The 27,910-nt window shown below is 48.6% G+C and overlaps 1 protein-coding gene across 7 annotated transcripts; it reads right to left on the bottom strand.

The window, feature by feature from the left end:
* Positions 1-93: 93 nt before the first annotated feature.
* On the bottom strand, positions 94-27,896 carry si:ch211-114m9.1 (rho GTPase-activating protein 44). Of its 7 annotated transcripts, none has more exons than XM_035524641.1 (22): positions 27,559-27,896; positions 13,686-13,725; positions 13,381-13,500; positions 13,215-13,291; positions 12,991-13,102; positions 12,805-12,881; positions 12,597-12,714; positions 12,296-12,364; positions 12,095-12,176; positions 11,538-11,665; positions 11,079-11,190; positions 10,751-10,832; positions 10,314-10,394; positions 9,350-9,463; positions 9,064-9,155; positions 8,751-8,934; positions 7,685-7,702; positions 7,355-7,549; positions 5,773-6,291; positions 4,168-4,313; positions 3,692-4,069; positions 94-1,908 (listed from the first exon to the last, which is right to left on the bottom strand). In XM_035524641.1, the coding sequence occupies exons 1-22, from the start codon at positions 27,609-27,611 to the stop codon at positions 1,748-1,750; spliced, it is 2,958 nt and encodes a 985-aa protein (XP_035380534.1). In that variant the 5' UTR covers positions 27,612-27,896; the 3' UTR covers positions 94-1,747. The 7 variants fall into 7 exon arrangements, with proteins under 7 accessions (XP_035380534.1, XP_035380544.1, XP_035380552.1 ...); XM_035524651.1 differs by having other exon boundaries at positions 3,995-4,069; positions 27,559-27,895; XM_035524659.1 differs by having other exon boundaries at positions 94-1,905; positions 3,995-4,069; positions 27,559-27,895.
* Positions 27,897-27,910: the final 14 nt, after the last annotated feature.

The following is a 27,910-nucleotide window of genomic DNA, read 5'->3' as shown; positions in this document are numbered from 1 at the left end:
CACTGGTATTCCTGTTTCAACTCCATGTGCCATAAAATGACCCCAGCATCAAAGAGAATCATGGGTTTCATAGCCATTTATGGTGTTTTTACATTTTATTCTCGTTTAGATAAACTTTACTTGTGCAATACTGGCCACCTCCATCCTTTTCTTTATGGGAAAATGCAACTGCATCCAAAAGCAATTCTACTCTCAAAAGATTCAGAACGTCTCCAATTTCTAAAACAAAGTGTTGCACACAATAGATACATTTCTTATACATTTACATTTCTTCATTTCTAGTGATGAATGTAGTTCACTAGTAAAGTATTTCAATATTGTTAAGTTTGATTAAGGCTGTATGAGACCTGCAGGAGTTCAGATTTCTCCAGGGTTAAGCTCCATCTCCACTTTTAAGATATCCACATTCCTATTCTTATAGTTAGTATTCATGGCTTACAAAAGTGCAAAAGCTCGCTCTCTGTGTGAATCTGGCAACAAGGATTTAGGGACAAAATAATACTCAATTATTATAGAACATTATTTCTATACAAGATAAATATGGCATATCACACATATGAATATATAATTCATTATTTGCCTTTACATTTGTCTTCTCGTGAACACGTATCTACAGGTCTTTATGTACAGTCTTTGTATTTACACAGAAGCGGAACCTGTCAATACTCTTAAATTCTCAAAAGTGTAGCTGGAATGGGAGGCACAAAATATATCAGATTTGACCCTTAGTGACCAGTGGAAGTGACGCGTTTTACGTCTGGGCACTGGAAGAGTGAACAGTAAAGGGTTGTGTACCACTGACCTTAATGTAAAAGTCCTAGTAAATTTTATAAGAGTGAAACAAGAAATATTTACTATAAGCTCTTATCTCATTGTGTTTTTAGCCTAGTACGGATCTTCCAAAATAGTGTCAGGCTGTGCTAGATAAAACCGGTGCACACGTCAAATCTAAACATTGAATCAGAAATAGAGTCATGGTACTGACTGAGTGTTGTATATATACGTGTGCGTGCACGCTAGAACAACAGAGAGATTAAAAAAAGACAGAGAGTAACAGAGAGAGCTGGAGAAAAGAAAAGAGGGAAACTAGAGAGCCAAAATGAGGCCTGAAAAAAATCTGCATGCTTTATGTCTTCAGTAAATCTACAGGAATCGAAGCCTGTCTGCTGTCTTTGGCCCCTGTAAGGACAAGCAAGCACTACCCTCTTGGACCACAAGGGGGCGTTTTGATCTTATCCTTCCAGCGTAAGGAGGGATACGAGGTTCCTTTGGAGTTAGCAAACACCCTAACATGTCCATCGTATCGGAATTTAACTGCAGGCTCCAATAAGTCAAACTGAAAAGGAGAGAAAGAGAATACAAGAAGAAAAGGGAAAAGAACCCCACAGCTGCTCGGCGTGAAAACAACATAGGTAGTATGGTACATCCACCAAGAAACACAGCACGCTCTAGCTGTGACATTCGGATGCTTCTCCCTGCCTTGCTTCTGCAACGGCACAAGTTGTGCGCATGTTATTACATATCGCGTGTACTTATCAGTGAGAAGACGTGGTGGTGTTCTTGTTAGCCGTTGGCGGGTGTGAAAGTTGGAGCAGGTGTGTGTTGGGAGGGTTGGGGTCCAGCTCCAGTGGTGCAGGTGTGAGAAGGTTGCGGGGCGGGGTAAGGGGGCGGGTGGTCATTCGAACGCCCTCAGCTGAAGGCGGGGGAGGCTCGGCAGTGCTGGGCATCTGCTGGCTGGGCTCAGGGGTTACAGAGTGGTGCTCTGGCCCTCCTCCTCGGTCGCGGGCTTCCGCTCCGGAGAGTCGGCCAGGGGCCGGGAGACCCGGCAGGGTACGCCCACCCTGAACTCGTCCAGCAGGCTGTCCAGGTTGACGTTGATGGAGGGGATTTCCAGACTAAAGAGATCTGCTGTGGAAGACAATGAATGGGCACAAGGGCGTGGCGTGGAATGGTGTGTGTGTGTAGGGGGTGTTGGGGGGGGGGGGTTTAGGACAACACGTTCAGGGTCAGATGGAAACAGGGTTATGGCAGTGAGGGTGATGATGGAAGATGAAGAAAGACAGAGGAGAGAAGAAGGGAAAGCAAGTTCAGTCCTTGTTGCATCGTTCAAGGCACAGCCAGCGTGAGTTGTTGTTTTAATGCGATTCGCTGAAGGAGAAGGCTGGAAACAGGGTTTGTTCCCTAACATTCTACACAGGGATTTCGTCACACTGAGCCACTGGTGAAACGTCTTTTGTCATCTAGAGGTGTCCTCTACTGCTTAAGCATAGCAATTGATGGCAACAGATTAATCATTGGTACTCAATCAATGACGACATGGTACGGAGTCACCACGGTTGACGTTGGCTTGATATCCACCACAATGACCGTAACACTTTGACACACAGACGATGGGATGGGTGTAAAGTGAGCCAGAGAGGACAGTGCGAACCTCTTCACTCGAATGGTGTGCAGCTCTCTGAGGAACTGCTGCATGGCCTGGGTTCTGATTGTGATGACCTCCCCTGTGTGAGAATGAGATGGGTTGTCACAGCGACTGGGGTGGGGCGGGATGGGGGCTGGGGGCATTTCAGAATCAACCCCCATGGTGGGCCCAGGCTCAGACAGGCTGGGGGTTGGCCTGGGCCCACCTGCGTGGTGAGGAGTTGCCACATGGCTGATAGAGGAAGGGTTCTGGCGTGGGAGACGGGGGGGGGGGGGGGCCGGATAAAGAGGGCGCGTTTGTAACAGCGGACCTCAGAAGCGACGACATCAGCAACGCACGGGGGCGCTCCAGGAGGGTCCGTAAAGCCATGCAGAGCCCAGTCCCGGCACCATGCACAGATCACACGGACAAAATAAGGCAGCGGCGTACAGCTCCGCAAAGAGAGAGAGAGAGAGAGAGAGAGAGAGAGAGAGAGAGAGAGAGAGAGAGAGAGAGGGAAAGAAAAAGCAGAGAAAGAGAGAAACAGAGAGCAGGAGGGTGCGAATATGAGAGAACTGGCCAAAAAAAACCAGCGTGATGTACATGGAGGGGGGTGGAACAGGCTGAAGGACGCCCATACTCAGCCACAGCACCAGGCCTGACGGCGTGAGATGAGGCTACGGCGTGGGGCACGGCTGCGCGGCAGGTTTCGGGCTTACCCTAAACGTCCCCTCACACTTAGCCCACACTCAGTGCCTGGCCTCACACAGCTGCAAGGTGCACAACGATGGCAGGGGACAAGAAAGTCATACATCAATCAGAGTGATCAGGAGAATGACTGACAGACACACCTCAGAGGCTCACATGAGGAAACATACACGTCAAGGCCCACACAGCTGATCGCTAGAATGAGAGACAGACCACGAGCCTCACTTAAGGACAGAGTCTGACAGTAGTGGAGGGATTACCCAGACAGTTACTCAACATTACAGGTAAGACCTAGGTCCCTGTAGTCAGAGAACATTCCCTTTTTGTTCCTTGTTCAAGTGGTTTATTTAACCCTGAAGATGAAAAATCATTAACAAATGACTGATCTTAAAGGCAACCAATCGCTAAAGGCACCTCGTACTAAGGAGAAGAGAATTTCAAAATATGACGAAAATGTTTCACATTTTACAGGAGACCGGGCTCTTCAAAGTCCGTCCCCTGCATAGGACGGTGACACGGACAGTTTGAGAGAGGGACGCTGTCCTTCTGCTTGTGCGGTCGCCACGGAGACATGTTTACCTGTGGACATGCTCTCCCCGGGGGACAATCCGTCCAGCAGGCCCTGCTCCATGGGCGGAGGGCCAGCGGGGGGGACAGTGGGCGGCTGCGGAGGAGGTAGACTGGGCCTCTGGCGCGGTTTGGGCGTGGGCCGCGACTTGGTGAGCGTGCCGGTCAGAGAGGGAGGGGAGGAAAGGGCATGGGGCGTGCCCAGCGGGGCCTGCCCAGGGGAGGAGGCGGGTGCCGGCCCGGGCGGGCAGCCCAGGCCGTACGGGGAAGGGGTGCTCGGGGGAGTGGGGGACAAGCTCACTGGCGACAGCTGACCTGTGGACTGGTCTGACATCGCCCCCGACTGGCCATACGGGACCTTGGGCGGCACAGGGGCCAGCTTCTTCGAGCCTGCCGTGACAGAAAGAAAAAGAACAAAATCAGACTTTAAGCGACGGAGTCAGACGACTTTATGACGGACGTCCCGAAAGAAACCACGTGGGACAGACCTTTGCGCAGGGTGTGCGGGCTGTGCTCGGCCGAGCGTGGTGATTGGCTGTTGCTCTGCTGGCCGCCAGGAGGGGGCACAGTTGGTCCTGTCACCTGCACAGCCTTGTGGCCGATCACAGGCGACAGTTCCTTGCTCTTCAGGGTGCTGGGGAGAGACAGATATGTGATGGCCTGCCAACGAACCACACCCACCATGACGAGATCTCACACCCACCACACCCACACTGCAGACGAGTGCACAAGGACTACTCGCTCTGCTCATACCAAGCTTGCTCCACCCCCTCACACAGGCCAAAAATAAGTCCAGATTCCTCTCATCGAAAAAAAAAAGAAGTTGGAATAGATATGATACTTGCTGTGGGTGTGAGAAATCATCTGTGGTGTTAATGAGGAATTTATTGAGTCTACCGGTTTTCGGTTGGTAAATGTTTATCATGTGAAAATGATACATAATGCTCACATGTCATCAAATATTACTTAAAATATTACATCACTGACATCATCCTTAGTATCTTTATTTGCCCTTGACTTCAACGATAAAGACACATGAAGGTGGATTTAGCCTGAATGCAATTCTCATCTGCGTCAGCATAGTGTCCTTGTATAGACCAACCACCCACCCACCCACGACGGAGCATGCACACGCGCACGCACGCATGCACGCACGCACCCGCACGCACCCGCACGCACGCACCCACACGCACGCACCCACACGCAAAACCTTTTATCTGTAATACAGCTGAGCATGTGGGGGCTATTCTTCACACTGACAGCCCTACTTAAGATCCCAGGCTGTCACGTCTGCAGCTACATGGAGAATGGCTTAAGTTTCTGCAGCTCCTTGAGCCTGACATGAAGAAGACCTGAATGAAGACTCATGGAAGGAGATGGGTAATGCGGAGACCCTATCAGGCAGGCTGGTTGTCACACACAGGGGGCACAGTCAGGATGCTTCATGCTGCCTTATAGCTAATGACTCCGAATGGGCTTTCCGCCAGCGCCGACCATGGGCACGGTCGTGCTGCATTCTTCGGACATCACGGCACTGGCATTCCAAAAGCAGTGCAGAAACGGGCGCTATTCCTGCCTCAGTTACATGGCCGGGCCTTTATGCGCGAGGCGGTGCGTCGTTTCGTAAGTGTTCGTAAGCGATCGAAAGGTTGCTTTTAGTGCGCACAGTAAATGCCGCGGAAGATGTGTCGTATCGAGCTGCACAGCCGGAAAAGGCATCTATGATGTGCAAACGGAACTCGAAACGCCCCATGTGACACACTGTACGCAATACATTTATATGCCTCTATGTAACCGTATGCAGGGTTATCCATATAGTTATCACTAATCTACAGCAGGATTCACTTTCTCAAAAAGCTGGTAACATCCCCAGTTGCTAGGCAACCTCATGAGAGGCTAGCCCGAGCAAGGAGAATGTTACAGAATCTGAGGCATGGCACTGAAGAAAGCATTGTCAACACACTAACCAAAGATAGAGGGAAAGGTAAAGGTAAAGAGCCAGTGTGGAGGCTGGGGCAGTGTGGGGGATCCCTGCTTGCCCTCTCAGTGTGTGGCTGAGGTGGGTTGGATGGGCACAGGCGCGCGGTATTTACCTAGTCAGCCTGGGGGGTCCTCTCTCACGGGCACACGGACAGGCAGCCCACGGTGGTGGGCCGGAGGTGGGGAAGCTAGGGGGGTTAGCGAGGGCCAGCTCGTGGCGCGTCAGCACCAGCGGGGTTTTAACATAGAGAGGGGATGCATTGGCGTCGGGCGCGGCGGCGTGCTGCAGCTCGCCCGTGGGGCCGTGTTTGGGGAAGTGCAGGCCGCTGGGTTTGGGGTTGGAGTTGATGTCAAGGGAGGACGAGGAGGAGGAGGAAGACGAAGATGGGGGTGGGAGCTGGGGCTGGAGGGGGCCGAAGCTAGACCAGCGCGAGGGGGGAGGGGGCGAGTCGGGGGGCTGGGACTCGGGACCGGGGGCCACGGGGCGTGCGCAGGGTGGGGGTTTGGGGTAGAAGTGGTGCGGGGCGTGGGAGGTAGAGGAAGAACATGGGTAAGGAGGGGGTGGCCGCTCCTCCCCGTGGGGCACATAGGCATGTGAGGGGTCCGGTCGGTGGGGCGACACCTCGTCGGAGCTGCAGATATTAAAAAAAAAAAAAAAGCAAAACAATAAAAGAGCAGACAGAGAGAGAGAGAGAGAGAGAGAGAGAGGGAGAAAGAGAGAGAGAGAGAGAGAGAGAACTCGAGTAACTGTATACGGACACGCATGAAAGCACTAGACGAAAGTGGACTTTGTCAGATCGACTACTGCGCCCTCTAGTGTTACCCCAGAGTTCTACTCTCATTCAGATATTAGGATGTAAAAAGGCTGTCTGTTAAAATGGGCTGTGATGAGGGTTCAGCCAGTTCAGTGCGATGGGGAGCTGCTAACAAGCAAAAGCAAAGTGGTAAAAAAAAGGGGCGGGGCTCACCACCACCGTTCAGATTCCACCAAAGAGCAGCACAGAAAACTGAATGACCTTGTGTCTGCGCACTGCACCAAGTCCAGAACCGCTCGGACGGCCAAGCTAGGCACTGACCGTCACAGGACGCTAATAGTTCACCTGAATAGTTTACCTGTCACCACATAATCTCCCTTTCTCTCTCTCTTTCTCATTCTCTCCCCTCTCTCTCGCTCTCTCTCTCTCTCTCTCTCTCTCTCTCTCTCTCTCTCTCTCTCTCTATCCTTCCCTTTCTACAGTAGAAAGAGCTGGCAGTGAAACAGCCTTGAGTAGCCTGATCCAGCTCCTAAACCCAGGGCAGTTAAACACAGACACAAAACCCTTTCATTGCCTGAAAGAGTCGCAGGGAGTAGAGGGAGCAAGCCAGCCAGACCTACAGCCGTCACAAACCCGTGGTGCAGTATGGGAGGGTGGCCATGGCAACTGGTCAGATGCGACAGGATGAGGAAGCCAGTGGGGTTCAAAGAAATCATCAGGCCAGCCGTCGCTCATGGAATGAGATGATCCGATAGCTAACACAAACTGACGTTCCTAACAACCTGCACGCGTTTAACACATAAGAACGTAAATTGTAAATGCAGTGAGAGAAACCGGAGTGGAGAAAGGCGCCAGGGGATGTTAGGACATGACGTGGACGTCTGTTTGGAGGAGCTGCAGTGTTGATGGTGGGGATTAGAGCGAAGAGGCACAGGCTTACCTGACCCTGTCTGCCGGGGGAGGGGTGGGAGTGGGGGTGGGAGAGGTGGCCAGGTCGCCGGGCTGCTCCAAGACGAGGGTGTCGGCGGGTGACCCGGGCGGCTGAGCACTGGGCGGCGTGGATGAGGCTTTCCGGGCGAGCGTGGACGCGCCTTTGCCCTTCACCCAGGACGTGTCCATCACCCTGACGCCCATACTGCCACACACACCGAGAGCAGAGCACACACATTCAGCCGACGGCCGGGACGGCGTTTGGATCCTCTGCGGACACGCATGCAGAGAGTTGTTGCTGGTTAACATAAGAGATACTTCGAGAGCGGGCAAACTGTACCTTTGTATTTTCCTGATGCTGCATTATTGAGGGCAAAGGAACGGATGTTAGATGTCAGATTAGAGTAGCATCGAGACACAGGGCGTTGATACGCCGCCAGACTGGCACAGAGAGCCACGATGCAGGCGCACTGGCGAGCCACTGCGCCGCAGACAACAACGTGAGTGTGGGGCATGCACATCGCTTAAGTGGGAGGTGAGAATTATGTGGTACAGAAGCGTTCTGACACGGTCAGGACGAGGTGGGCATGCAGAGCGGAGAGAAGCGGCACCGATCGAGCAGCTGGCAGCTCCCCCGCTGGGAGGCTATTAGGCCCCATTAGCTCCAATTACCCCCACCCTGAATCCCGTGGACAGACACACACACAAACAGAGCAACGCCTCTCCCATTGAGGCGGCACTGCAGCTGCCTATAAACACGTCACGTATCGGCTGGGTCTTACGCTGTCGTGATGCCAAACAGCTCGAAAGAGAGCGCAGGAATACGGACGAGAGCATAGCCGAGCCGAGTCTCCGGATGAGTGTTCCAGACGCCGCCTCCGTACCCGCTCCCTCCCCACCTGCTGGCGTGCCACAGGCGGCGGGAGGTTGAGGAGGCTGGATCTGACAATCCCCCACTAACCCCCCCACCGCCCGCCCGCTCCTAACATCCAGTTCTACTTGCCAGCCGGTTGTCATAGAGACCGTGCCGGTCCGGCAGCCTGTGGCAGGCTCCATTCGGTCGTCTCGGACTCCGAAATGGGACAGGCGAGGGCGAGACCGATGCCGACTGACTGTGACTGACGCGGCCCCCCACCCCCCCAGGCGTTAGCTTCAGATTTCAGAAGCTGCTCCTCCGCCTCTGATCTCTACGAGAGTTGCCACGGAGCCCATCGCCATGGTGAGCTATGAGCGTGGTGCTGCTCGGGGACTCAGCTGAGTCTGACAGGAGGAGAGATGCAAGGAGGTGGCGAACGACAGAGAGGAGAGGAAAAGAGGAGTGTGTGGGAGGCACACAGAGGGAGCGAAGGAGAGGAACAGCTTGCGCAGGGAAGAAATAAAATAAAAAAAAAAAACACTTCCCCTACCCGTCCTTTTTGTAGAACTCCAGCATCATGTTGTCGGTGGCGACGCTGAGGGGGCGGCGGCTCTGGTCGTGCGGCTGCTTGCGATCTGATTGGTCCATGTCGGGAGAGGGCATGGAGCCATAGTTGGAATTGTGGTTGGTGTGGATAGGGCTACCGTAGCTGCCTGTCAGGTTGAACGCAATGTCTAAAAATACATGAGGAGAACCAGTTCAGATCTCTCGGGGTGGGGGGTGGATATGCTAGCACACACGCGTGCGTGTTTGTGTGTGTGCGTGTGTGTGAGAGAGAAAGAGAGAGCGCATGTCTTTCTCACCTCCTGGGAAGAACCAGTCAGCATGCTGGATGATTGGCTCAATGATCCCAACGATTTGCAGGGATACCGTGGTCATCATCTCCGTCATGTTCCTAAGCACAGCACTGACACATTTAACCATTTCGTTTCTAATAAAAAGCATTTCATCTCTACTAAAAAAAGCCACCAATTTTTCACACAGCTCCACAAGGACACAGAAGGTTATTGCTTCAAATTTAATATGCCCCCCGATACAATAAGATAGTGAGCAGGAGCTCTGTAAAGCAGAATGTGGATGGGCACTCACGCTTCAGAATGTGACCACAGCAGATTGGGGCCCAGAACAATTGCAATGTTACCAGGAGTCATTTTGTTGGCATCCTGGTACTCGGTGAGCTTGGAGAGGAATTTAATTAAGTATCTGGAAAGCACAGGAGTAGAGTACAGGTGTTGAATCTATGGTGTTTAATCCATGGTGTTTACAGAGAAAGTCCAAGTCCACAGCCTCCTGTCACATTCAGTATTTCTGTGTCTATTCCAGCAGCCTCGGCACTGGACCACAGTAGAGACATGGTCAGACCCACAGTTAACCCCGAAACAGTGTTCAAGTAGACAGGCAACATTAAAACATTCATTAGCATGCATATACATGGGGCATGCAATCCCACGTTTGTCTAATTGGATTTGGAAAGCTCCCCAAGATCAATAACAGTATAATACAAATGTTATTAGATAAACGGAATTACAGAATTATTAGCTGGATGTGGATGTGGATACATGGTGGCATGGGACAGGAGTTATTCCAGTGCTGCAGTCTTTATTCCGAGAGAGGGATCAGCTGCTGACCTATTTGTTATGACTGTTTCAGTTTTTTTTTAAAACAAAAGATCCACCTTTGTCAAATCTGAATCAATCTCCCACTCAAACTTCATTTGCTGAACTAATCTCATTATGCCTTACCTCTGTCAACAGAAATGATACCGCCACGGCAAAAAGTCACAATTTCTCCAGTGAGCCAGCATTGCGGTATAGTTAGGTCTATATCTATGCACTGAAAGCAAGCAACTTTCTTTCCCCCACACAAGCAGAGCTAACAAGCTAGTCTGCACATCTAGCCCACACAGGTAATCAGATGAAATTTGCCCACTGACTGCCACGGTGGATCCCGCTAGATTCTGACACATTTCTCCACTAATTTGCTTTCATCTGCCTGACTGATTCACGGGCTCTTGGCTAATGAAGGCACCTGGCAACCAACCAGCAGCACTGACCTGAAATTGTTTAAATTGTCCGCTGGAAGTTTCTCGCAGGCCGTCAGCAGGGCTTGGAGCCTCTTGTCCATGTCTTGAACACTAAAGATGGGGAAGGAAAAGCATAAGGGCTCAGGTACAGCCAGAGCCGGAACAAATGGCCCAGGATGACAGAGTGTGAGGACGGCTATCACCATGTAATGGAATCCTCTTATATCATGAAGAAATTGAGTGGTTACCACGACACACTGAATATGGACTCTGTGTAAAGGCTGCTTTCAGTGATTTAGGGCTACGGTTCTGTACCCTTTGGGAACAGGAACCCTTCTGATTCACATTAAGCCTTGATCTTAATCAGATGCATTACATTAGAGAAAATTCCAGACTATAAAATACTAAGGTGTACTAAGGCCTAAGGGCCGATGTCACAACATGAGCTGCACACCATGTCCACTTACTTCGAAGCCTGAATCCACTCATCGTAGAGTTCAGAGGTCATCAGAGGTTCGGGGAGTTCACGGAGATAGGACTTCAGGGCCCCTGCGACACAGAAAGGGAAGGAAGAAGAGCGGGAGGAGAAAGAGAAAGCGAAGCATCGTCAGGCACGAACACGTCTGACCTCTGCGACCTCGTTGTCGGGCGTCATGTAAAAGAGTGAGGGGGGGGGGGGGCAGCCAAAGAAGAGATCATACCGGGCTGAGCGTAACGGAAATGAGGAAGCGTCCCGACCCTCGATCGTGGGGTCGTAGGTGAAAGGGCAGGGCTGGGCGCGGTGGAGCGGCCTACCTGCTATGGCGTGTGGGTCGGCGGAGTACTCCTGTACGTCCAGCACCCCGCAGTCCAGCGACGCCTTCAGCTTCTTCAGTTTGGAGGCAGAGGGAGCCACTCGGAACAAGCCCTGCGAGCAGAGTTAACCCCGCCCTCGTGAGACAGGCTAGCGTCCTCTGTTGTCGTAGCAACGGCGGCTCGCATGGAAGGCTCTCGGCAATAAACAGACAGATGAGGAAAGGAACCAGCCAGGACTATTTGACGAAACCGGACACTGCAAACGCAGCTGTTGTTTGCACCGCATCCCACCACGGATGGTCCGCACTGAAGTCACGCAGGGTAACTCAGAGCCCAGCCGGGGTCCCGTGGCCAACTAATAATTGCGCAGCACAGCAGCAAGCAGGCAGTGAGCAAGGTGTGTTAACGAGGTGTGTTAACGAGATGTGTTAACGAGGTGTTTTAACGAGTGGCGCCCACCTCCTCCTGCATACCGCACTCCAGCAGCATGGTCACGCAGGCCTCAATGGGGAAGGCGATTTCGCGGCCACTCAGGCTCAGGTGCTCCTCCAGCGGCTTGCCATAGGACGGCTTCTCGATCCAGGCCTCTGAAACGCACGGCACAAACCACACATGCCACATGACATAAGCACTGATGTTTAAAGTGACCAAAAATAATAATAGCACAAATATGTATGCACAAACTTCTTCAGTGAAATTTCTCATACCTGCACAAAGAAGGCAAGTAAACAGCCAGTTGGAACTTTTAGGGTGTAAAAGAACTATGGCATAGGGTGTAAAAGAAGTAGGGTGTAAAAGAACTATGGCATGGGGTGTAAAAGAAGTAGGGTGTAAAAGAACTATGGCATGGGGTGTAAAAGAAGTAGGGTGTAAAAGAACTATGGCATGGGGTGTAAAAGAAGTAGGGTGTAAAAGAACTATGGCATGGGGTGTAAAAGAAGTAGGGTGTAAAATAACTATGGCATAGGGTGTAAAAGAAGTAGGGCATGGGGTGTAGAAGAATGTGAGGTCCTCACCCTGGTGAGCTTTGATCTGAGGCAGCACACTCTGCAGAATCTCCAGAGACTTCCTGTGATATTCCGCCTGAATGTCTATAAGCTGTGAGGGAGAGCGGTGAGAGAGCACATAATGTCAAGACTGTCCTTGCTGTTCCTTTCTATAATCACGCATCACCACGCGCCACGCAGACCTTCTGCCAGTACATAAAGAGAACTTGCCGTCTGAAAGTAGTTTGCATAGTCTATTTCTTTGGCCACAAAGTTGTACATGTCTGCTGATAACTGGTCCTATGGGAACGAAATAGACAAATCATTACTGGCACACACAATGTGACTGAATTAATGGATTAACACTGGAGGTTTAGCTCAAAAATCAATGTATTATTTTACTCCCATTGTTTTTATGTAAAGCGGATTTGTTTTAAATAGAGATAATGGCAATATTTGGAGCAGAAAATGGCAGTTACATAACAGCAAATACATGCATTCTGTGGTGCGAGAAAGAAAGGAAGCGAGATACCCTGCAGATCTCCATCCTATTGGCTGTCTCCTCCATCTCCTCTCTGAGAGCGTCTGCTTTGGCCCCGCTCGGCTGCAGGTTGCTGGGGTGACTGGAGGATTTGGACGATTGCTGCCACCTACAGGCAGGGAATGAAAAGGACACCGTGAGCCCAAGAACCGGTGAACGGGGAAGAAGCTCCTGCGGTTTTCACGCTGATGTGTAGCACCTTGTCCGTGCTGAGTCCATGTCCAGAACAAGCTTGGCTAGATGCTTCCTCTGTTTCTGTATGTTGGGAATCTCCACCTAAAACGACACAAAAACACGAGGATCAGGGTTGTGAAAGCTTCCGGACATTAAAATAACGAGTAATTAGCATAAAAATGGGAATTATTACAATTCTAAATAAATAAACCTCAGCCAGCATGTAGATGGGCTCCACCACGTCCCTCTCCATCTGGAACTCGAAGAGGATGAGTTCTTGGGCCAGTTTCTCCTCAGTCTCTCCACACAGTTTCAGCATCTTGCTGTGGGCAGACGCCGGTGCCGTGCCGACGTGAGAGAAGACAGCTTTGGTTATGGTCAAACGGTAGCCCGCCAAACCCCGTCGGAGGACACAGCTGAGGGGCGAGGCCTTACCCGAACAGGGAGTCGTCTCCCAGGACTGAGGCTCCCTCCACCATGCACTGGGCCAGTGTGGAAAGGGGCAGCTTTTTCTGCTCAGGGAGAAAAGCAGCTTTATGGCACTACGGTATTCCTGATTCTTAGACATCTCACTTAAAAGGTCCATATCAAAGGGACGGACCGAGGGGGACTTAACGGATCGCTTGTCCACATCCGTCCCTTGTTGTCCTTGGAGACAGGCGGTGAGCTTCTTATGTGTGCTGTGAGAGACTTGCTTCACCAAGTCCAGACGCTTCTCCACCTGATCCACAGACGCGCGCGCAAATACACACAAACACACCGAGGGCGTGCATGTCACAGCTCACTCACCTGCGCACTACACCAAACAAGTTAGGCGTGAAAAATACTATAATATTCATGTCAGCGGAAAAATCCCACACATGCTCCAAACACTGGAGGGGCGTCGCACTTTTCCCAGGCTCTCACCTGTAGCAGGTCTTCACTCAGAACTTCGGTTTTTTCCGCCCTGAAATGCGGAGAGAGTGCAGCAGTTAGGGCAGCAGGCTAGCGCGGGCCTGAATAATTTAACCAGTATAGGACACCAGGGGAATCAGTCCATGTTGCTCCAGCAATTAATTACACTCGAACGAGCTAGACTATCAACATGTTGTATGCATGATTCATTTTTGCCTTTCATATCCAGATCGGTCTGAAATTCAGTCTGCCCCCTGAGTGCAGACAGGATGGTAATCAACAACAGCATCGCTCACTACTTGGCGGACATTCAAAAATAATACTGTCTGTCAGGCTCGGTGCAACAGGTCGGCACGCTGAGCGGAGATGAGGGTTACCTCTGCCCTCCTGCTCCACCTTTTCTGGCATGAGAGCGCGCTGAACGGCTCTTTCAGCACTTCGACCGATGTGCGAGGGAAAGCGATCAGCCTTGATCCCAGCAGGGGCCCACCGCACACCTACACATGTGTCCCTGCAATCACGGGTACATTATGCCATGTTTAGCACGCGGGTGGCCAGTAAAGGGGCCGAGCGCTGACCCGGGGCCCAACGCGTGCGTCCGCGCTGCCAGCTCCAGCGCTGGTGACTTCATTTGCATGTTGGGTTGCCAACGACGACACCTGCACGGTGGGGGGTTGGGGGCTCGTGTGAGAACGGACATGTGTGGTCGGCTCTCGTCCGCTCCCTCCCTCACATTTTCTTCCTCGCTGCTCTAGTTTTTCTTCCACAATCCAAACCGGGCCGCACGACCCATATGCTTCACACATACACACCAGAGAACAAGTTGCCATGGCAGCAAATGTTTGCAAATGAAAATAGACACCAACACATCTGGGCCAGGACGGGGAGCATGGCATGGTTGGGGTTGCTAGGTGGCTGCTGGTGTAGAGAAGAACAGCGACTCACAATGCACATGGACAAAGAGCCTGTCAAGTGCGTGGCTTTGGTGAGTGCTGCAAGTCAGAGGCTGACAGAGAGCCAGAGGTAGGCAGCAGGCTTGAGACTGTCTTAACAGCCTTTGCAATAGCGCAATCATTTATTTGATCTGAAAGCAGCGTCGTTTTAATGATTCGGGTTGATTCAGTGCAGTCGATTAGATTTTGTAAAGGACTTGTTTTGCTCATTTCCATTAAATGGCTGGACTGCCGTGGCTTTCTTGGGAGCAAAAATAAAGAATGGTCATATAATGTAATGATATTATGTTTATTTAGACCAAGTGACTCAATAGTGAATTCTCAAATGAACGCTTCTGAAATGTGTTGTTACCTTAGCTGCCAGTGCGCTTGTGTGCCCGTGCAGAGCAGTGCCTGCATCTCACTGCTAACTTACTATTAACAGCAGTAGCAGTCCTGTTTATATATGTAATAAATGAAAAGATATATGTGTGGCAGTCGTCACATGTTGGTGGATTAGATGAGGAAACGTTGTCTAGCAGAAGGATAGAATGACTCAAATATCTTTTGATGTTATATGAATACTTGATTAAATTTAAATTGAACAGAGGATTGGCGCTAGATAAACATTTGCTATGGCTCACTGCATTGGTGACTTCATTCTGAGAGAACGTGTGCGTTCAGTGTGCCTTAAAAAGAAAGGAGTGGAAATTATAGAAGCGCCTTGTTTGTGGGTATTTCACAGGGATTGTTAGGTAGCTTCACACAGGTGAACACTGGCTAGGGGCGTAAAATTCCGCGTCCGGCCTCTCGCCTTTATCTGCCTTGTGTTTCAGAACAATAAATGGAAAAGAACCAGCAGCTCCTGCAAGCTTGAGCACAATGATATCTCGCCACATACAGACAAGCTGGCAGTGGAGAGCAGACGGCGCGTATGACCGAGGAGGAGGTCCCGATGGCACCACTGCCATGGGCCAGCTTCGCCCCTCTGACCACCAGGGCACTTAGGACAGACGCGCAAGGCAGGTGGAGGGAGAGGTCAGCTGAAACACGCTCAGCTACGGTGAGAAGGCTCGCACAAAGCTCTGCGGCGAACATCACCGGAGTGGCCCGAAGGCTGTGGGGGGAACCGCAGACGTAGCGGTCGGTGTTTACGCAGAGAAGGAAAGGGTCAGGGCTCAGACGGTTTGTGAGGTATGCTTTTCTTTGCCTCGTCTTTGAGGAAAGAGGCTGCGTCAGCCAAGGCTGATTTCCAATTATATGGACTGCTCCACAGAGTGGCGCATACCCGTCTCGCAAGAGAGGAAGAGAAAAAAAAACAACCTTAACATTTACTTCTCTTATAGGCATACGCCCACTAATAACCAAAGACTTCCAAGGCATAGTGGGATGCAGCCAATCAGAGCATACGTTGTTAGGCCACGCCCTAGAATGGCTAAAGGAGCAAGGCGACCTCGTTCTCTCCTTCCCACTTCCTCTCCTGACAGCTCCTTCCAGGTATTGTGCCCAGAGTGTGGCCACACCAGTGCCTGACCATAATAGCCATTCTACAGGATTTATTTAAAGGTCCAATAAGACGCTTATCACTGTGGAGAAGAATGAGTTTGTTTTTAGCATCTTTATAACAGGGCTGCCATCAGGATTCTATCCGATGCCAACAGGCCATCTGTTCCTTTGCCCCCATTTCTTGTCCCTTGTTTGAGTTACTCTTAAGACCTAAACATGTTGGTCAGACCCTGCAGGGACATTTCCTTAGACCTCAAAACATCTAAGAAACTATATATTAAATCTTATGTGGTTATCGAGGTAGCATAAAGGTTTTTATTACCATTATGTTTCTTCCCTTTGGTCTTAAATATCATGATCTACAAATGAGAATAACAAGTGCAATACTCTTACATCAGGGGTGAGGAAATAAACTTTAACGATGTCACGGATTAGTGTCCCGGATCGCAGGCCAAGACGTGAGGATGTCGCCATGGGAACTGGGGCATTTAATGTAAACGTGACCTGATAAAAGCCAGTCTAGTGGGAAGCAGCTCCACGTGCAGCCAAGACTAAAGGCAGCGAGACAAACTACGAGAAAACGAGGGAGCAGCCAGAGCAACGGCAAACACAACCCAGCTACTTCACTTGTTCATACTAAAAAGACAAATCCAGACACCACTCGCTTCCGATATACCAGCATTTGGGAGTCTATTCTGCGTACGTCATTTTGCATTTTCGAAGCACAGGACATATGCGCTGGTATCTTGTCGCTCCGCATGCACGCGGACAGCCGCTGGCAGCGTTTTCCAGTGCTCCCGCTGACACCGGCAAATAGATCATCCGTGCTGTAAGCAATGCAGCAAAGGGGAAAAAGGCCATTGGAGATTCATGGGTAGCTTAGTTACTTCGCACACGCTGGGCGATAAGCCCCCCAAGGCACGCGGGATATGACAAGAGCATATGTTCCCGCGGAGGTCAAACTCATGTCAACCGCATGGAAAACCAGAGCGGTGGACCTGCACGGACAGGGCCGAACAAACGAGGATTCCCCGAACAGGGAGCGACGCGAAATGCCGCTGCCAGCATGCACCTTTAACAAGACCCACCGGGGACCACGTTCATTGGGAGGTACATCTGGGGAATTAGATGTGCTGCTAATTAACCTACCAAGGACCAATCCCATTTCACCCCTCGCCCAATTAGCCCTACCCCTATGTTTTGTACGTTCATGTCTGGGGGAAGAGTGCCTGGTTTTTGCTGGGATAAAGGGCAGGGCGAAATGTTGAGGCTACGTGGCCCTCCAAATGTCTTAATGTAATGAGAAATGTCTCCGAATGCATTGCGAATCACTAGCAAGATGGCTGCATAAGCAACCAATAAAACCCTTGCATATTTTCTCTGTTAATAAAAATATCCATTGTATTATCTTAGTTTAATGTCATTTCAATGTATCATGGTCATTTTGTTCATAACAAGCATAAACATCGTTAGTAGTATGCCGATGTCTTGGTAGCTAGCTAGCGAACCTTGCATCGTTATTGCTGGTTTGTGCATTTTGATATATTTTCATGTCACATTCCAGGTTGCTGACCTTTGCGTTGATATCGGTGCAGACTGGCAGTGTTGCCTACAGAGTACCACCAGTACCCTGGTAATGAAGCAGTGTTTTTTTAAATTTGGTGACCGATTGATGCGTGAAATTGAAGTCATGAACGACAGCTGCAGACAACCGTTAAAGGATGCCTGTAGCCCACGCAGGAGAGATCGCCACAGCTGAGGATGCCATATTGCCAAAAAAAAACCACCCCCCCCCCTCCAAAACGTATTCTGGTTTTTGAAGGTTTGTGCCATTTCGTGGGTGAATATTTCAAACCTTTTGTAACTCAGCTCCAAGGGTCAACAGGACACTTGAAAACAAGTGGTAGGGGTAAAATAAATGGAATTGGGCCCAGAGTCAGTGCTGAGGGGACCATTACACAGACTGGCTGGCAGTCTGGAAATAATACCGGAGGGAGAGGAGGGAGAGGCTATACAAATGGGAGAGCTTTTCCAAAGTTGAATATCCACAGAGGTAAATAAAGAGGTATAGGCTATATTAGTAGTCCTGTGGGTGGAATTCCAAGGGGAAACCATGGAAAATCACCAGGCCTGAGAAAACCATCTGTTACTTCTCTCTCTCTCTTTCTCTCTCTCTCTCTCTCTCTCTCTCTCACTCACTCACTCACTCACACACACACACACACACACACACACACACACACACACACACACACACACACACACACACACACACAAACCTGGTAAGCATGAGTGGAATTTGCTGTCATCACACAGTTCACACAGCATATAAATATAACGTATGTAACAAATGGCATGGAAGTTATGCTTCATCAATCTAGAATCAGTTTCCACTGATACAGCATTGATGCTGTCACAATATGAAAAAGCGTTCGTATCCTACAAAAATATTCTTGCATTATATATTCAGTAACAGCAGTCAGATGTCTCAGTAGCACCCACATGGAGTCTGCACACCAGTGTTTTTGGTGTGGCCTTTATTGGGTATTAATCCAATCACGCAAAAAATCCACGAATTTAATGAGCACAAATCATCTTAAATATGACCAGAGGCTTAGTTATGTTGCCAAAACTATGTATCCAAAATATTAACACCAAACTAAATAAAATCTAATGGGGACCAGTCAGTATTATGTATTGAGATTACATTCCAGCTGGTATGCACTCGTTTTCAATAATTATTTGTCTTTTTGAGTGGAGCTGTTCTTTGACATAAAGAATAATAACACTTCCACACAATCTCCAAACCATAAGCACTTTCACTTTTAAGGCAAAATTCCTATTATAGTAGAGGTATGAGACACACATAAGCTAAATATGTTTTTATCCTGCTAAATATCCAACAGTCCTCTCCAGCTTTAGGCGCACTTCAGTTATGAATGTATGAATAATGCACATAATGTACATATTGGCATGTGCACAGGGTGGCGAGTGTTGTGGAGCCCACAGCCTGCTCAATCTGCACCTCCTCCTCCGCCTTACTGTAGATGGCATCAGAGCAAATCTGACCTGGAGAGTCTGTGCTCATGCAGTCCCGTCCCACTTAGCCAACACGCCCACACACACACGCACACACACACACGCAGCCAGAGATGCTACATCCTGATCACACTGGGGATAGGATGGAGCGACGGATTGGAGCGTTGGCGTGGCACTGGGAGACATTTTAATGCAAAGCCTGCTTTTAAAATATTTCTCTGTAGAGTTTTCGTTAAATAATTTGCTATGAAACCCAGTGGAAAAACTTCAAAGAGTTCTCCGTTATTACAGGGCTGATAGGAAAGCAGGGTATCATACAGAAGTAAATCCCACTTAAATGCTCAGTAAACTAGGTTAGTAGCTATGTAACTTGCATACTTTGTTAAGAATGCAAGAAAAATGCATGGAGAATATGCTCAACTCTTATCTTTGCTGTTTGCTGTCAACTATTATCTTTGCTGTTCATGCCAGCACCGTTTTAAAACGTTTTTCTACGTTTCTTACTTTTGTTTTTTTCTTTTTCGGCAAGATGGTTCCATCTCCTATAAAGTCATGTTAGCCTTTCGGGAGATGCGGCTGTCTTGGCCTATGCAGAGTCAACTCCAACGTGTAAGTCCTCCTTCTTTAGGCTTCCCGAATGCAGAAGCAAACATGAAGCATTGTAGGGCTCTTAGTAATATGTTATACTGAAATACTACATTATGACCCATATTCAGGAAGCTTCTCAAAGTAGTAGCACTGAATGTGTTCATGTCAGTGAATTCTTAGTAAATGACAGAGGAATCTGATCCAAGAGCAGCAATGTCACTCTAAGAAGCTTCATGAATCTTAGAGAGAGATAAAATCACACATGATGATACGTTTATATATTATATTATTATGCGTTATTATGACACATGTTTTGCGTGATTACGGTTCTTTTTATATAGGGCTTGTTAACAGATATTGTAATATTGTCCTTCACCATACTGATATCAGACAAAGATGCAAAATTAGTTTTCTAACACAACATTTCATCATGTGTGTTGTGAAATTCTTAACCAATATCAGATGATCGTAATCTGGGCAGTTGTCACAGCGTATACATGATCTGACAAGTTTAATTAATTTTGGAAAAAATAACACTCAAAAATTACAGTCAGTCTATAATCATATCAAGCAATCACCACAGTGTCTGTCAAAATATATTGTAACTGAAATAGGTAGGCATTTGATCGCAACATCTTAAACCTCTCATGCAGCTTCATATTTTACACAGTATAAATTGTTTTTATGTGTCCCTTTACATACAAAAGCCATCTAAAGCCATATATGCTTGTATTCAACACTTGCAATTATTATGGTAATAAGCACCCTTTATGTTAAGGGGCTGTTATAATTGTAGTAACGTATGTACCCATTAGCTTTGTACCACGCTGAATTTTTAAGTATTTTTTACGGAGAGCTCTTGTGTGATGGATCTAACAGTACTACCCTGCTGGCTTAAACATTAGCACAAGACAGCAGGCTGGAAAAACATTACCCTGACGGTTGTGTTTCTCGGACGTGTGCAGCAAGGCTAAAGGCACTTCATTTGGAGTTCAGAAACAAGATTCTGGAAGCATCCATCTAGCTGCGATGGTGCCTGACACCAGACTGGCCCCTAAACCCCACAGCTTTGGCCCCAGCTGTCATTCAGAACCGGATTCCCCAACTCCGGCTGCGAATGAGGGATTCACGAGAATGACAGTTAAAACCTTCTTTGAACTGCTTCCAGGTTTCACTGCATCAGGAACTCATTACTGCTGTTTTTTTTAATGCTGTTTAGGCCGCAAATCAGTATTGTTTAACTTGTCTTTTCACCTTTTCAGGAACACAGGCTGTAATTATCAATACCATGTAGGCGGCAGGCGGCAGAGGAACTGAATATTACTTTTAAAAATGAGGAGCACGGTTACCAGGCAACCAAATCAGACATTCCTATGTCCACAACAGCCTGAGATAAAGGTTTAGACAAATGTGATTCACGATGGTATAATTACACTTTGGAAACAGCCAAGGGGTTGCATGCACCGAGCATCTCCAAGGGATGCTGCTGTAGCAGGGGAAGACTCCCGTTAATGGAGACACGCCCGATGCTTTCAGGGAACATGAGACACTGCGTAAATAACAACCACCTGAAAGATGAAAGTGAGAGTTTTGTCCCAGGTAGAGAGTACTAGTCATCACCCAAAGGATCCAGTCTGAAGAAGGGGTTACAGAAAACTGGCACTGAATTCTGGTCTTTGTAGTAATTAGGTTTACTCATATTCTCATATGTTTGACATATGGGTGAACATGCAGATATATGATGACAGCATGGGTATCTCATGGGATCCTTCATACTGTGTGATCACGACCCTATAACTCTATACGCAAAAAGGTTGCCATATATTTTACAGTCAGTGGTTGTAAAGCACCGCTGTTAGCAGCCCTATTGGGGTCTAATGTTAGTCACTCTGAAGTCTGTGTTTTGTACCTCGGTATGTTATTTCATGAGTGACACATGAGTCTAAGACAGGATGGGTCTGTTCTTTATTAAGTATTGGTATTCATATGTTGAATGTTGAGCGATTCCATTACTGTTTCCAGTTCGTAGCCCTCTCCTTATTCCTGATCTTCTTGATCAAAGGTTAAATGGAACTTTGAGCTTGCTGACATGCTGGTGACAGCACACATTTTTAAAAACTGACATGCTGTACCCAAACTGCATTTAGTAAAAGGGACAAATGACTGCTTTAATCCTCACCTGCCTTCAGTAGCAGTCACAGATCATTCTCATGCCAGTTCTGCATATTCCCACTGATCTCCAAATACAAACCGCTGCTTGATTTAGGCCGCACCCGCCGCACGGCCTTTAACGTGGCCTTAGGATTAAGGAGTCTTAAGGGAAAGAGAGCCAGAGTCCACTGTGGATCCTGGTCAACCGCTACACTATCCTGTGGTCAGGGAGAGCGGAGCACTTACTGGCGCCCTTTGCCATCTTGGGCCTCACGAGCGCTATAGTCGGCTCTGCTGGGAGCGGTCCCAAGCCACGGCCGGTTCAGAGGTCCAGACACGAGGCTTGAAACGGGCAGGTCTGCCCGGTAGTCCCAGCAGGCAGCGGGTGTCTCTGCTAGGGTTCACGGTGCTGGCCTACTGATTGATATGACCTAACTGGAGCTGGTGGTATGGATCTATCTGTCCCCCCCACCCCCACACACACGGCAGGGGCGGTAGCATGACAACGGTTAAAGACTCCCGACATCTAAATGATCACAACTGTAGTATGTGATTACTTCATAATGTGGTTGGCTGTGGTCAGTGTTCCATAGTTTAGACTATAGTGTAGATACCAGTGCTGAGCCGCTGCCTCTGTGTTTCTGGGCACATGACCCCCCCTACCCCCAATGTCCAGCAATCCTGCAATAGCAGGCCTCCACCTGGCCTCCACGCCTCCACTCACACCGCTGATCCCGGTGCACAAGTGTTAGCTGTGTCTCTGCAGGCCTGTGCTCGGCAAGATGTTGTGAGGGGATACCAGAAGGCGCTCCAGCCCGAGCCAGTCCTGGGAACAGGAGGAGGCAGAGGACGAAACGGGAAGAGCTCTCCTGCAGACGCTTGCTCCGGGCTCGGAACCGGAACCTGTGTGGGAGAAGCTGCTTCCACGGACCCCGATGCCGTGCAGAACAATTTTGCGTTCCTTCACAAAGCCAAGGATCCGGGAGGGAGGCTGAGAGAGTGTGTGTGCATCACAGCAGATGGGAGGGGAGTGGGAGGTATTCCTAGTGGAAGTGCTGGAAGATTCCGTAGCTAGGGCTTGTATATTCTTTGCCTCACTCTGTAATGCTGGAACAATCACAGCACGATGCTGTTTATTTGAAAAATGAATTACTGTAATCCGTATCAGTGATAGGTTATTCATTTTTTTTAAATTGGAAACAGGAGCTTCTTTTCCCAATTGTTCTTAAATGCTCAAATTGCTCAAGCCATAGGCGATAGACCAAATCAATCTCATGGCAGTATCAATGAACTAGCCACCATTAAAAAGGCTGTGATTTTACCAGCAAACTTTTAGTGTCATCAAAGTTTCACACACGATGTACAAATCCATCACAGTAGTAAGAGCACTGGAATGTCATGAAGTTTGGAACCGTGCTCACAAGACATGATAGTGATGCATTTCTTTAAACTTTAAATTCCTTATGGTGAACAGGAGCATTTTATAGCAATTTCAAATGGACAATGCTAGAAGGCTGTTGCAATATTCTGTCCCCTCGTGACTAACAAGTTTGGAAGGGGGTCTTCCCTTTGCATCCCTTCTGCATCAGTCAACGATCATTTAGGCAACAGAACTATTAGCAATATATATTTTTTGAGAAACCCATGGGTGCTGAATAACACCAGAAAACCACTGAGGAACAAAGACATTGAAGTAACACGATCAGCAAATGCTCCAGTTTCTGGAATATTCCGAAGCTGATCGGCTGGACTCCGACACGAGCCGCCCTTGCAAGCAAGTGATGACCCAGTGGTGCGTTACACTTGCTGGTGTCCTATATTGAGCTGAGCTGCATGTCATCTCCGGGTGGATCCACTGCGGGGACTGACTGCACCGTATCGGTAATGACTCGCGGAGGAGCCTCCCCCGGCGTGCATGGAAGGTGCCAAGCTGCTGACACAGTGCACCTGCAAAGCCTCTCCCCACCTCCCCCTCCTCCCCACCGCCACAGCCGGCAGAGCGTGGGAGGCTAGGAGACGAGATGGAGGAAGAGGAGAAGAGAGGAGGTGCTTCTCGCAATGGCGTCGCCCATCTAGTAAAAATAAATAAATAAATAACAGCACAAAACTGGGCCACTGCAGAGAGAGAGGTGGAGTAACGTGTGAAAAAAAAGACCCTAGACCCGTGACTTATATCAAATATAGCTGTATGATACTGTTACTGAGCCTGGCTCGCCGCTGTCTCACTGTTCAAGGTGGGGCAGATATACGGTACACAGGGACTATTTTGGTTATTGTATGTAAAAAACCTGCTGCTCACATTTCATTTGTGCTGCCAAAAAATGTTATAGGATGTCCAGGCCACAGATAATAGTCTAGACATTACTATTATTTTAATCAAATAGCATGCTAGGACCTAAAAATATAGTCATACTGGATCTCACAATAATCTGCTGAGAATAATCCCTTAGGTTTGAAACCCAAGATGAGGGGCAATTCTAGTCTCCAAAGACCTACATGGTCCACCACGGTTCCCAACACTGACCTTGGGGCATGGCTTATCCACATGTGATGACAGAAATCTCTGACCTGTCGCAAAACAATCCAATCTGAAACCAAGCGCAGAAAATGCAGCGAGAGAGTACAAGAAAACAGAATTTCAGACTAAGGCACTGATTAAAAAAGGATAATTATGTTAAAAATGTCAACTTCAAATGGACATCAAATGTTTGATTTTTTTTCTGATGCTAATCAAAAATCAAACGTTTGATTTTTTCTTGTGACGCTAAGCACATAGCAGCGATATGGGCCCCTACGTAATCATGACTGTGCACCATGACTTACATAATAACTTATGTAAAGAACACCATTGATTACTAGAAACTCATTTTGTACCTACAACAGTCATGGTTCATTAGGTAAGCTGTGAGTGTCCACCGGGCTGTCCTAGCCAGTGACTGAAGGGTTTCGTGGGCTGAATAAGAAATAATTCCCTCGGAGTGTGTGGGGAGGCCCTGTTGGGTGAGTATGTCTTTTAGACAGACTCATTTATCAACACACACACACACACACACTCACATCCTATAATGTATTTGCTTTTCTTTGTGCTGCTGCCAAACAAGACAGTGCCTCCCTTCCTGTAGGAAAGATCAGATGAGGTTCCTCCCCACCACTCATAGAAACACTGCCCCAAGAGCAGCAGTGGGATCAAGGCCTGCAACGACGGGTCCGATGAGGTCGCAGGGAGCCCGGGCAAAGAACACACACTGCCCCTCTCTCTCTGTCTGTCTGTCTGTCTCTCTCTCTCTCTCTCTCTCTCACATACACACACACACACACACACACAACACACACTGCAGGAGACGGTAATTTTCTTCACAGTAGGAGAAGGGTTCAGTGCAATGGAGATTATAAGAAATCAAAGACTGTGTGTGTATGTGTGTGTGTGTGTGTGTGTGTGTGTGTGTGTGTGTGTGTGTGTGTGTGTGTGTGTGTGTGTGTGTGTGTGTGTGTGCGTGCGCTCATATGCAACACTAGGAAATGGGAAACATCGAAAGCATAACTATAAATATTTTTCCAGCTCTTGGTCGTTGCTGTTTGGTTTATATCTTAAAATCGAATGAATAATTTCAATTACTCCAACAGTTAGCCTGCTTGGACTCTCTCGTGTAATCATGCTGAGTGTGTGTATGCTATGGAGTAGCAGCTAGATCTGCCGCTCCTTAACCCAGTAGGGCTGCATCCTCAGGACCCCCCCCAGGACCTCTGACCAGGACACAGTCATAGTACCGTTCATCACCCACACATCACCCCTCCCATTCTGGCAGAGTGCCCCTCCCATTCTGGCAGTGGTATCTCAGTGGTTAAGGTACTTGAGTAGTAATCGGAAGGTTGCTGGTTCAAGCCCCACCACTGCCAAGTTGCCACTGTTGGGCCCCTGAGCAAGACCCTTTACCCTCAGTTGCTCAAGTTGTACACAGTCATAATTGTAAGTCATAATTGCTTTGGATAAAAATGTCAGCTAAATGCTATAAATGTAAGTTCTGAATGGTATCTTATCCTAATGGCTCAGGATAAAACACGACACAGTTGCTAATTGATAACAGCGGTTGGTGTGATGCCCACTCCATCGGTGGTGCTCCAGTTCTGGAGAAATCCGGTAAGGTGTCATTCTGGGGTCTCATGAAGTGACAAGTTGTGTATTAGTGGCATGCAGTTAAAGGACACTGTGACCACACACACATGCGCGCAGCCACACATTCCCACGCTAATCACACACAGACTAGCATGGCCTCTCTGGCCTCAGTGCAGTTATTAATGAGGGTCGTGAGTGCGGTGTTTAGGGAGCAGGATGTTGGTCATTACTGTGGGGCTGTGGACAGAGTGTCTCAGCTACCACTGCTCCCTGGACACAGAGGAGAGACAGAGGGGGAGAATACTAATGCATGCATACAAGCTGAAAAGACACACACACACACACACACACACACACACAGACACCGAGTAATTCCCTGAGGAAGGCTGGAGTTGGGTCAGAGGAACCAGGGTTGCCATGTTCCCAGAAGCCCACTGATGCCAGCCAGAGGCAGAGAGAGGGAGAGGGAGAGAGAGAAGGAGAGAGAGCATGGGAGAGAGAGCAAAAGAGAGAGAGAATGAGAGATCGAGGGCTGAAAAGAGCAAGAGAGAGAGAAAGAGAGAACATGCTACCATTTGACGACTCCATACATGCGCCAGGGTCTTCAAAGTGACCCACAATGCTGTGTGGCATAATCTCCCAGCATGACACGCATCCAAGGCAGGGCACACCTGGCCACCACACACACCTCCTGTATAGCGAGCTCATTTGACTCCACAAGGGCTGGGGTGGGGGGGCAAATATTGCGTTCTCTGGAGGGAAACTACAGACCACTACATTTGCAGTGCTGCTTTATCAGGGCAACTGCGATACACGGCACGACCCAAAATTCCAGCTTACAGTACCATTATTAGAACTTCTAAAAATACCACACGGTTAATGATTGGAGCTGACTTTTCACTTTGTAATATTTCTATCCGAGACTTATGAAATTGTAATGTTTAATACAGTGACGCCTCACAGATATTTATGGCAACCAGCTCCTGCAACCAGCTCCTCCTTTTCCTGAGATTGCTGCGTGATGAAAACATTGCGCCTGTTCCATTTCCCTCTCACGTCGCATCCTCTGCATCCGTCTGCATCAAATCGAACATAGCCGACGCCGTACGCATGCGATCCTACGACGTCCCATTCGTAAGTCAGTGTATGATTTCAAGCATAGAAAAACGTTAGACTGGATGTCAAAATGAACGCGTCGTGCGGCTTTGGGTAGGGGGTGCGTGCCTTAGGGAAACCTCCGAGGGCACTGCGCCTCCACGCTGCCTCTGCAGTATTCTAAACCTCTACGCAAAACAGTGTTACCCACGGTAAAACAAACAAACAAACAAAAAAAATGTAATGAAAAGAAATAATAATTTAAGTGTTTTAATGTAAGTCTGTGACTTGCTATTATAATCCGGGATGCATTGCGCAATCAATAATCGCAGTTCCAACAGCTCCATTGAAAACATACGAATTCAGATAGAGACGGATTCCCATTCAAAGTTAAACTGCTTTCTCAAACTCGCCGATATGTAATAGCACGAAACCTCTTAGATAATATGACACTTCTTACCTGCCAACAGTTTGGTTGGCGAGCTGTCGCATTCGATTGAATTGCTTCTTCATCTTCTATTTTTCTGCGTTAACACCTCCGGCGAAAAAGACTCCGCATTTCTCTCAAAATAGAGGCCCGTATTCCGGTGCAGCACACGACAACATCCACATCGTCCCAGACCTTCTCCTTCATTGCAAACAGAGGGAAAACACAAATGATCCGAAAGACATTTCAAAGCATTTTGTTCTGCATTTGACTACTCCCCGTGAGGAGATGCTGGGTAGTTCTCCGCGATGGGCAAAGTGTCAGCATAACGTCAAGGAGCTGCTGCGTACCAGTGCAATATGGGAAAGGTAGTTTTTAGACTACG

This window comes from Electrophorus electricus, chromosome 1, assembly GCF_013358815.1.
Source record: "Electrophorus electricus isolate fEleEle1 chromosome 1, fEleEle1.pri, whole genome shotgun sequence".
NCBI classification, from domain to species: Eukaryota; Metazoa; Chordata; class Actinopteri; order Gymnotiformes; family Gymnotidae; genus Electrophorus; species Electrophorus electricus.
This window is presented reverse-complemented; position numbering and strand designations above follow the sequence as displayed.